Source organism: Myotis daubentonii, chromosome 2, assembly GCF_963259705.1.
Source record: "Myotis daubentonii chromosome 2, mMyoDau2.1, whole genome shotgun sequence".
In the NCBI taxonomy this organism is placed as follows: domain Eukaryota; kingdom Metazoa; phylum Chordata; class Mammalia; order Chiroptera; family Vespertilionidae; genus Myotis; species Myotis daubentonii.
Window position 1 is genome coordinate 24,255,346 of NC_081841.1, and position 11,690 is coordinate 24,267,035.

The following is an 11,690-nucleotide window of genomic DNA, read 5'->3' on the forward strand; positions in this document are numbered from 1 at the left end:
ACCCCTCTAAGACCTGCGGAACCCTCTGCAAAGCTTCCATAGCTACAGTCACAGGAAACAATCATGCCCTCCTGCCCGAATCAGCACCTGCTACCTGTGAGGGTACCTGTGGGCTTAAAAATAACAATCCCTCCCCATTTATACATCACTTACTTGATGAAACATTTCTAGATTTATTAGCTCAGAACCTCCTCATGACAACCCAGTGAGGTAGGAGGAAAAGAGATTACAATTCCCATGGTATATGCGTATGTATCCAGAAATGAAGCTCAGGGAGGAAAAGTGTCAAGCCCAGTGGTTCCCAAGGTGCAGCACATGCCCCACGTGGGGGAGAGGGGGTGGCAATTTGATTTTAAGTCGGGGCAATTCGAGAATGAGTTAACAGTGATTTTTTTTGCATTTCTTATGGTTCCAGGGGGCCTCATCTACAGCGAATCCTACATAATAAAAGGCTAATATGCAAATGACTGAATGGTGGAATGACCGGTCACTATGATGTGCGTTGACCACCAGGGGGCAGACACTCGATGCAGGAACCGCTTCCTGGTGGTCAGTGTGCTCCCACAGTGGGAGCGCCTCTCAGCCAGAAGCTAGGCTTACAGCTGGCAAGCACAGCGGCAGTGGGGGGAGCCTTTCCCGCCTCTGTGGCAATGCTAAGGATGTCCAAATGACGGCTAAGGCCCACTAAGCCATCAGTCAGACATCCCCCTTGGGCTCCGGGACTGCGAGAGGGAGCAGGCCAGACTGAGGGACACCCCCCACACCCAAGTGAACAAATTCCATGGACTGGGCCTCTAGTATACATATAAGAAAAAATATAGTATATTTTGTTCAGTACTATTCGTGTTTACAGACATCCACTAAGAGTCTTGAATGTATCCCCAGCAGACACGGAAACTACTGCATCACTTATAGCAGTGTTAGCTACAGTCATGTTGTACATTACATCTCTCTTACTTAATGGCCGAATGGCTGAACTTTGTGCCTTTTGAGAATCTTCCTTTAATACCTCTCTCCTCCAACCTCCCACCTTTGGCAACCACACGTCTGACGTCTTTTTCTATGAATATTTTGTTGTTGTTTTTAGATACTATTTATGAGATCAGACAGTATTTGATAACTATGGCTTTATACTAAGCTTGAAATCAGGAAGTGTGATATCTTCTGCTTTGTTCTTTTTTTCCAGATTTCTTTGACTGCTCAAGGTCTTTTGTGGTTGTATATAAGTAGGAGTGTGTTTTTTTCCTACCATTGGAATCTTGATAGAGACTGCACTGAATCTATGGATAGTTTTTGGTAGTATTGACAAATTAACTATCTTAATTTTTCCAATAAAGGAATATGGAATATCTTTCCATTTATTTATATTTTCAATTTCTTTCTTCAATATCTTGTAGCTTTCTGCATAGAGAACTTTCATCTCCTTAGTTAAACATACTCCTAAGTATATTATTATTTTATTTATTGTTGACAGTATTACAGTTGTCCCTCATTTTCTCCCTGCTTTTCCCCTTTCATCCATCTCCATCCCCACCCCAGGCCTTCCTTACACTATTGTCTGTGTCCATGGGCTATGCATATGTACATATATGTTTTTTGGTTAATCTCTTCTGGTTCCCTTCTCTCTCTCCTCCCCTCTGAGACCTGTCATTCTGTTCCATGTATCCATGGCTTGGGACATATTTTGTTCACCAGTTTATTTTTGTCCATTAGATTCTACACATAAGTAAGATCATGTGATATTTGTCTTTCTCTAACTAGCTTATTTCGCTTAGCATAATGATACCCAGGTCCATTTTAATATCTACATTAAATTTAAAAAGTATGAAAATGCAGTGCAATAAATGGAAACTTCAGTATATCTAGCATGTAGTATAAGAATTGACTTCATTTTATGAACTTCCCTACAAAAGCAGTGTTCAAACTCCCCTGGCATTGAGACAGAAAAAGTCAGGTAGATACGGGCAGGACCATGGGAGGAGGAAGTGAAACCAGGAACCCAGCTCGGCGGAGTTACTAAGACACCCCAACTGGGTGGGAAGTAAGGGTGCGAGCCAGAGGCATGAACTTTAAAATGGATGGATATTGCTAAGACAGACAGCGTGCAGATACCCAATCACAAGGCAGTGAGGCAAACATATATACAAAAAAAAAGAGAAAAAGTGCAGACTCCCTTCCCTTCGCCCCCAGCTTAGGGCACAATGGACAAATGACACTCCTGTTGCTGGGGAGCACATCCCCTATGACCACGTGGCTTATGGCCATATTAGTGGCCCAGTGCACAAAATTCATTCATATTAAAAGGGAGGAAATATTTTAATATTGCTATTTACCCTTTCTCTATAATAGAAGTGTCAGAGATGAAAGAAAATTAGTAAAATTTATATGAAAATAATATATAATTTTATTAATGAATAAACAATTGCAACATGCTATAACAACAAAGACATGATATGAAAACAACAAAAACATTATGTAACAACAACACTGATACAAACAATGACTGATAAATTGATTAAACTTATTCTAATATCTCCCTGTCCACCACATTAAGAGTGAAAACACTTTCAGAGTGCTTGAATAATTTCCCTTGTGATGAAGTATTTACAACTTTAACATCAAACACTCTTTGAAATTGAGAGAAAGCAGCATATAACTGACCATGTGTGAAAACGGATTCAGGTAGGAATATTCCTACTCTGTCTAGAGTTTGTCCTTGTGATTTAATACTCATTGCAAATGCTGGCATCACAGAAACTGTCTTCCAATTAATTTAAATGGGAGGCCAGTTCAGATCGGGGTCCAGGGTGCAGGGGGATGGGATTCCTAGCTGGCAGGCGACTGACAACGAACTGTACAATGGCTGATTCTGTGAGAAATGGGGCTCCCCTCCCCCTCCTGTCAGGGTCTGGTTTGAAGGCCAGCAATGCTGCCAATCCTGCAAGACCTAGAGTTCTGCCAAGCCGGGCTGGGGCCCAGAGCTCCCTCCCACCGCTGCCTCACCCAGGCCAGGGACAGGAGAGAGCTTTCTCCCACCACTGCCGCACCCAGGCAAGGGCCAGGAGTGAACTCCCTCCTGCTGCAGCCTGCTGTTCGGTCATCTGTCCGGTCGTTTAGGTCGTGATGGCCTCTGGCTTTTTATATATGAGAATCGGCCTCCGCACATGGACTAATAGAGCTTCATTAGCTTGGATACTAAACTACTCCCGACTGCAACATGGAGAGGAAGCTCCGGACACTGGCCTACTCCTGGAACCCTGGCTGCTCCTTTTCCAGGACTGGCTTCTCTCAATACACTTTGGTTCCATTAATCCTTTTTGTCTCCAACTTCATTCTTCGATTTTCGTGAGACAAGAAATGGGACGCAAAACACCCACATTTTTGGTTTCAGCATCAGTAATGAAAAATAACATTAAAAATATAACAGAACTCTTATACAAAGCCTTCCAGGAAATAGAAAAGGAATGCTTTTCATATAGCCTTGGCATAAAAACCTGTCAAGTACACAACAAATAAAAACTCATTCTAAACTCTTTGTGAACCTGGATGTAAGAAAAACAACTTAATCTAAGTGTAATATATACACTGAAGTTTGAAGAAGGACAGTACAAACTAGCCATTGTGGTTTTATTTCAGAAATGCAAGATTGGTTTAACATTTAAAAGAAATAAAGGTAGTTTACTTCATAAACATTATACAGAGAAAACATTTATCACTTCAACTGATACAAAAATAATAAAAATGTAACATCATTATAAAAATATATTAGAATAATAGCAATATTATGGAATTGCTTTTATATGAGAAAGGTCTGATGAAAAAACTTTAAAACAAATCTCATACTTAAGGATGAAGTATTTAAATGTGTTCTCCGAAAATAGGGGACACATACAACACTTTAACTGACCTTACTATTCAATATTGGAAATAAAACTCTAGCTTATGAAAATAAGTAAAGAAAAGAAAATAATTGCACCAGGGAAAAAGAAATAAAATAACTGTCTATATATACTATGCAGAAGAATGTATATTTGAAATGATAGGATTAATATAAAAATCAATAGCAAACCTCAACTGCATTTATGTTTAAAGCAGCAAAAATTACTAAAGAAATTTTAAAATAAGTATACCATTTACAAAATCACAACTATAGAAGAATCATATTTCTTTGACTTCAATATAGAAAAATTTTAAACATAGATAAATTAAAGAAAGCCTAATACATGGAGGGATAAAGCATGATATTGATTGGAAGAATCAATATTGTAAAATTACACCTTTATAAATTATTTAAAGTTTAAATGCAGTCCCTAACATAACCTCATGTGTTTTTTAACAGCTGTATTGAGGTTTAATTTACAAAGAAAAAAATTCATCCATGTAGAGTATATATGTCAGCGATTTTTAGTATATTCAACAGAGTTTGCAACCATCACTACTAACAAAATTTGGAAAGTATCCAGCCCCCAAAAGTGACAGTGCACCAATTAGCATTAGTTTGTTACCTACCTCCCTTCAACCTTTGGCAACCGCTAACCTACTTTCTGCTTCTGTGGGTTGGCCTATTCTTGATAACACATTAAAGTGACTCACACAACATAAGATCATTTAGAAATGTTGAATGCCACAAACACAACATTTATCGAAACACATCAGACACTAACAGCAATGAATATCTGCACTTTTGGATGTGTATGTTATTTTCCAATAATTGTTATAGAAAATTATTTCACTATTAGAACAAGTGATATAATTCATTTGAAGACATATGCAATCACAATATTATTTCCATTTCATGAAAATAAAGTTATCCAACAGAATCCAAACTCAGATGTTTTAACTCTAAAGCTTATGCTTACAGCTATATATTTTTGAAGCTTCGCAACTCCATGATGTGAGGCCATATAGGTGTAGCAGAGCACAGTCCCCTTTACCAGATGGTAAGTCTGCTATTCTGTAATGGAGATAAATGCATTATTTTGTTGTTATTGTGTGGGGCCAATCCATGAAACAATAAATAGCATTTTCCACATAACTGCAATCAGAGAACATTTTGAAAATGGGTAATGATATTTTTCATGGAATATTAGTAAGAGTTGGTTATTAAGAAAATTAGGTAGTCATTCTTTACTACCTATATCAACCTTTCATCAACTTTGACTATCATTCTTCATGTTTATAATTCAACTTAAACAAAAACATCAACAATACTCTTCAGAATTTTTATTTTTTTAATATTCCTTTTTATATAGCATTTTTTTTTAAAAAAAAACTTACTTTAGTTTGAAAGATGAACCATTTATCAACATCCAAGGATGATCACTGCTGCTACGAAAAACTCCAATCCATGATGGAGGTAATATGGAACTCAGAAATTCCTACCCCAAAATAAAGAATTTTTATTTAAATAATCATCATGAAAGATTATTTTTGTACAGCAAGTAGTGTATTCTTTCAAAAAATCCTTCATTTTGAGAACAAAATAAGATTGTTGGATCCTAATCTAACACTAAAGATATATTATGACTTTTTATTAAAAATATATTAAAATCACTTTTCATATTTTCAAAAACTTTCAGAAATGTTTGTACATTTGATTTAAAATTAACTCAAATATTTATGTTTAATGGTCTCATTCTTCTTCTTAATTTAATAAGGAAAATTCTGATTCATGTAATTTAGAAGTTACCCATGTTGACAAAACTAACATAACAAAGCTTTAAATAAGTTTCCAAATACTTAAAATATTTGAAACCATGACTAAATCAATGTCACGTTCTACTATTTCTCAGATAGCAGTTTTTTTTAAAAAAAGGGGATTGTAATTAAGAAAATAAATGACATGAAAGCAAAAAAAAAAAAAATTCTCTGTATCTCACAACATTCTTTAACCAGATAAAGTACAAATTGACCTGTTTCTGTGTTGGTGGAATCCAGTGGTCCAGGTGTCAGAGACTCATTTTCCTGCTAATTAGAACTCTACATTCAGGAACTAATTAATGAAAGACACAAGTAAAGGAGAACTCTGAAAGGTGAAATGAGAAAGAGTAAAAGGTTTGGTATTTCAGCAGAGTGGTAGGGTATCTTATAACCCACCCAACAGAAGAAAGCAATTTAGGCCTGACTGTTTCCAATACCCAACCAAAAAATAGGATGTGGCTCAAGGAAGCCATTCCTCCCCTGGCCTGTGCCCTCTTGCATTTTGGGACCCTTCAGGGATGTCAGAGAGCTGGTTTTGGCCTAATCCTGCAGGTCAGGCTGAGGGCCCCCACTGCTGCATGAATTTGTGCACCAGGACTCTAGTAAAAATATAAAATACTATAGGCCCAGTGCATGAAATTCATGCATGGTGGGGGCAGGGATGTCCCTCAGCCCAGACTGCACCCTCTCACAATCTGCGACCCCTCAGGGGATGTCCAACTGCCGGTTTAGGCCCAACCCCTGTGTGATTGGGCCTAAACCAGCAGTTTGACATCCCTCTCACAATCCAGGACCACTGGTTCCTAACCGCTCACCTACCTGCCTGCCTGATCGCCCCTAACCACTTGCCTGCCTGCCTTATCTCCCTTAACCACTCACCTGTCTGCCTGATCACCCCTAACTGCTTGCCTGCCTGCGTGATTGTCCCTATCCACCTCTGCCTTTGGTTCCTGCACCTGGTACCCTGGCTTCCCTCTTCTGGCTGGCTGCAGGCAACTGGGATCTGGGCTTTCCTCCCTCTTGCTGGCCACAGGCACCCAGGACCCCGGGAAGCTTTGTCTGGGCCCAGGCTTTGTCAAGTAGGACATATGGAATGACGTCTGGAAGATGTCAGGTCTATCTGGTCTAATTAGCATATCACCCTCTTATTAGTAGATTATAAAGTCAAACAGTGGAATTTTATACAGACTTTAAATAACTACAATTATGTATAAAAATGTGAATTCTACAAATATACTATTGCTGACTGAAATAAGCCTTTAATAAAGTATATGAAATGTTTAACATCTTACCATTTCTTCTTCATTATCTATGTAAAGCAGATTAGAGTTCTTAGAAGCACAGGCGAGCACACTCTCATTCCATGTTTTATTTTCAGTGCTAATGTAATAGCAATTGTTGGAATACATAAACCATTCCAGTGGACAAAGTTCACAATGATATGCTAAAGAAAGATTACAAATTATAATGCAATAGCAATTTGAAGTTTTAAAAATAAAAATTAACTTACTTACATAGGAATAAACACATAGGTACATAATATACCTATGCATCCTCACTGGCTGGTACATATAAAACAAAACACACTCTCAGAAAAGAGTCTGCCAGATATCCCCTAATATCTGTGCTCATATAAAGCAAACACATAAACAAAAATATCCACTCTGTACATGTCCTAAAAGCTGATGACTGAAACTACTTTTTAAAAATAGTAAAATCACTTGTCTCTTATTATATTATAGCAGTAGGAAATTTAAGCCAAAGAGCAACAACGGATGTGGCAATTTAAAATTGATGATTTTTCATAATGTTGCAGAAGAAGGAACACTCTCTTATAATAATTATTATAAACATGTATTGCTCATTTTATAATTTATGTTCTCCCAAAAAAGTCTATTATCATTATTGCCTAGCCTAAGATAGAGACAAAATATAAACTTTGTTAATATCAGAACTTTGAAAATTATTATGTACCTTTCTGAATCCTTGTTGTTTGGAAATAATTATCCTTCTCCGGTATTAGAGTAGCTAAAAAAAATTAAAGTAATTCTTAAAATATCAATTAATCTAAAGAAATCATAATAATTTTTGTTTTTTAGTTTGAAGTTTGTTGTGTTGTGTTGGAGGAGAATTATCTGTAATAAAATTGATTTTACCAAGAAATATTAATACAGTCATAAAAAGTTAGAGGAAAATATTTTAAAAGCCTAAAGAACCAAACTTCACCATCTCTTACAGTATGGGTTTAACCAATCTCAATATGAATTTGTATTTCTTTATAAGGTCTTTCATTCTCCTAAAGCATGTCTTTGAGATATGAAATCAAATATATGACTATACGTAAAATACTCTTTACAAACATTATGTTATTTATGCATTTGCTAAATTGAGAATAATCATTCCACATTTATTCAAATGCATGCTTTAATATGAAAATTCTATTCCATGATATTATGAATTGTTTAGAGGCACTGGTAATCATTAAAGTGAAAAGTGCTGTATAATCTTACAAAAATTTACTTACAGTTAAGAACAGTTATCGTTATCACAGCGGACATCAGGACAAGGCAGATGACCCCTAGGATCCAAGCAATGAGCCTCTCTGGAGGTGATGGTGAAACTGCAAGGAGAGAAATTGAAACACTGAGAATGGAGAGAGACAATTGTTTTAGACAGTTTACATACAGAGAATCAAATACATAAACTTGGATCCTAGACCCATACCTACCACTGTAATCTTCCTCTCAGAATATACCATTGCATTTTCAGGAGATATAATGCTCCATGATTGTTGGCCAAAAACTACACCTTACAGCAATACCTGAATAGAATCCATCTTAGAATACTGTATTCCAACTTTAAGCCATGATTCTCACAAATGAAAAATATATGAGTCAATTTCCTACTCTTCCCCACACCTTTGCACCCCAACTTCACATCCTAGAACAGTTATACTGAATGTGTTACCTTTGGAGTGGTCCTTCTTGTCCCTCCCTTGAAGATCCCGGGAAGCATTTTGAAGAGTTAATTCTGCATAGGTTATTTCCTGCTCCGTTACTGGAATGGAGCTTTGAGTGCCTTTAGGCTTTCTTTGCTGTCTCTTGGCGGACTTGGCCAAATTCAGTTCTGCATAGGTTACTCTTTGGTTATTCATCTCTGCAGCTGGGTGGTGTTTGAGACTGTGCTCTAAGTCAAGTGTGTGTATGAATAACTGGTACCTGTAATGCAGAGCTCCCTTACAGGAAAACTGGGCGGGGTAGAGGTTGAGTATAGGGCTCACTTCTAAGTTGAAGAATCTAAAGTTTTGGCTCTAAATTCCCTAGAGGTTTAAACAAGTGTCTCATGGTAAAGTACTCTTTAAAATATATTCTCTACCTTTGTCAATATGTTATTTGTTGGAGAATAAAAACATAATTAGTGAGAAGTATAGACATGCATGAATAATACCATTCTCATTAATTTAAAGTCAAAATCCACAGAAGTGTTTTGACACCATCAGAATGCCTGTCATAGAAATTAAATGTTTTAGTAGAAAAAGAGACACAATATTTATGAAAAATTTGAAATCCCATAGTAAAGACCAAGTGCTCTAAGGGTGGAAAATAGTAATGTTGGCATTTATATTAATTTTCTGCACTGAATTATATTTATTTAGTGACTTGCATTTATTTATTGAAGTGGTTACCAAATGTCTTTAATTTGAATGGTTGATGAGTTCTAAGAAATAAGTAAAAATTTAAAGAAATATGTTATATGTTGAAAAAAAGTTACATGACACACTAAACTTACCTATAACCTAAAAAATAATAAAAATAAACAAGTAAAATATTTTAAATAATTATTTTTAAAAAAATAATTGATAATTGATTTAATGGGCAGGATATAAACCCATAAGATGCTCAGGTATAGGTCCTTGATGGAATCACATTGTTGATTCAAACTTTCAGAAAGACCCTTTGGTCGTTAATGTCAGTGAAAGTCACTTTAGTTGTGTAAACAATTGCAGTAATCTGGATAATGTAATTTAATAATCCAGTCAATGCGCTCTATAGTCAGAGAGACAGGAATTCATTCTGTCTATGATACTTACAATGTGTGACCTTTAAAAATTTACCTACTGACAAGTAACCTACTTTACTAATCAAAGATGAAATAAAATGTAAGATATGTTGCATGTAAAATTCAGCACTCCACCTGACACATAAACACTTAATAAATGTTAATTATCTTAAGTATTATTTTAGTCACAATTTCCAAGGTATTATTTATACTTCATATTATTATGCACTGTAAAATAATTCAGTAAGCAGATTCTCTTTAATCAGTATGGCTGATCTTTTTTGCACTGTTTGTTCAAATTTTTAAAAAGTATTTTGACTGTTTATAATTAAGTTTAATTTAGCATTTTTACAGAAGCTACTTCATCCTGATTTTTAGTAAGAATCAAGCTGCTTTTAATCAGTCTCAATAAGTGTATAAGGAATTGTGTCTGGCCTTCAACATGCAATGAACTCCTTTTTAAGTATCTATTTAAAAGCTTGGGCAAAATATAAATTAATATATTATTATGCCAAAAAAAATCTCCTTGTAATGATTACAAAATCCCAAAATAATTATTCCTTCTCATGTTTATAGGTTTCACTTTAAATTATTCTGATTTATAAACCCAATTATGCATGTGTGTATGCACTTTATTAATTTCCTACAGACACTAATTTGAACACTTAAATATATCAACATATTTCATATTTTATGGTTGCTTCTTACCCTGAATTATTCAAATAAAAACACTAACATTCCACTTTGATTTTGTTGTATATTACTTGTCCCTCACAGCTAGCCTTTGTTTTCTCCCACTGTATGAGATGGGCTGGCAGAGAGACAGGAGAGTAGGGGCACATACCTTCTGGAGGCCAGAAAGTCGCGCATCCTTTAGTGGGGAGGCAAGGTGACTATCACAAAAGATCCCCGTTATAGCTGGGTAATGAAAGGAGAATTTAAAAACATAAATTCAGGACCAAAATAAACAATATCTGTGATCTTCACAGATTGCCCTTTAAAGGCTCAGAGTGAAGCAATAGTGGAAAAAGCAAACATCTTTTCAATATGTCACTTAAGGTTTGAAAAGGTAATTCTCACACTTTGGCTATTTTGAAATCAGTTTATCACATCACACATCTCCAGAATATGAGACTTTGGGGATTGACAGTACAATCACACATCTAAGTGTGTCATTTAGAGTGCTCATTTTCAAATGCCTCTGAGAAATTGTCGTCATATTCCACAAATATGGAGGTCACAGAGGCTTAACCACCCATGCAGTTCATTTGTTTCCATTTCAGTCACAAACGCTGAAAACGTATGTCTGTTAGATACCTTAAATTTAATTTTTGAACAAGGTTGCTAAATCTTGGCATTAAATACTTCTTTTTCTTATATCCTTATTATTTCATTTGGATTATCATAGAAAACTTTCTAAAAATTCCAATCAATTATCAACAAGAATTTAATGGTATTCCTCACTAATTATTCTGAGAAATTATCAAATTTTTAACTATATTGTACCTGTCACCATCATTTCCAAAATAACATAGCTATTTCTCTGACTCTGTTTTTAATTTTATTTTTCAATGACAGTTTACATTCAACATTATTTTTGTATTAGTTTTAGGTGTACAACATAGTGGTTAGACAATCATAGACTGAACTAAGTATTTCCCTCAATATTGATAGTATGGTTAAGGCATATATTGAATTAATAACCTTGAATGGGGGGAAGTGGAAAAATAAAAAATATATATTTAATCTTAAAGAAGGTTTAAAAATAATGTATATTTGAAGTTACAAATAGAAAAAAAATAGTAAGTGATAGATTTTGACCCAAACAAATAATATTAAATATCTATATATATAAAAGCCTAAGTGCCTGGATGACCAGACAACCAGCCGGTAGCTATGACATGCACCAGGGGGCAGATGCTCAAAGCAGG

The 11,690-nt window shown here is 35.5% G+C and overlaps 1 protein-coding gene across 1 annotated transcript; it reads right to left on the reverse strand.

The window, feature by feature from the left end:
• Positions 1-3,113: 3,113 nt before the first annotated feature.
• On the reverse strand, positions 3,114-8,871 carry LOC132226036 (NKG2-A/NKG2-B type II integral membrane protein-like). The gene is made up of 6 exons (XM_059680938.1): positions 8,668-8,871; positions 8,225-8,320; positions 7,675-7,728; positions 6,993-7,144; positions 5,278-5,378; positions 3,114-4,954 (listed from the first exon to the last, which is right to left on the reverse strand). The coding sequence occupies exons 1-6, from the start codon at positions 8,852-8,854 to the stop codon at positions 4,843-4,845; spliced, it is 702 nt and encodes a 233-aa protein (XP_059536921.1). The 5' UTR covers positions 8,855-8,871; the 3' UTR covers positions 3,114-4,842.
• Between the last annotated feature and the right edge of the window lie 2,819 nt (positions 8,872-11,690).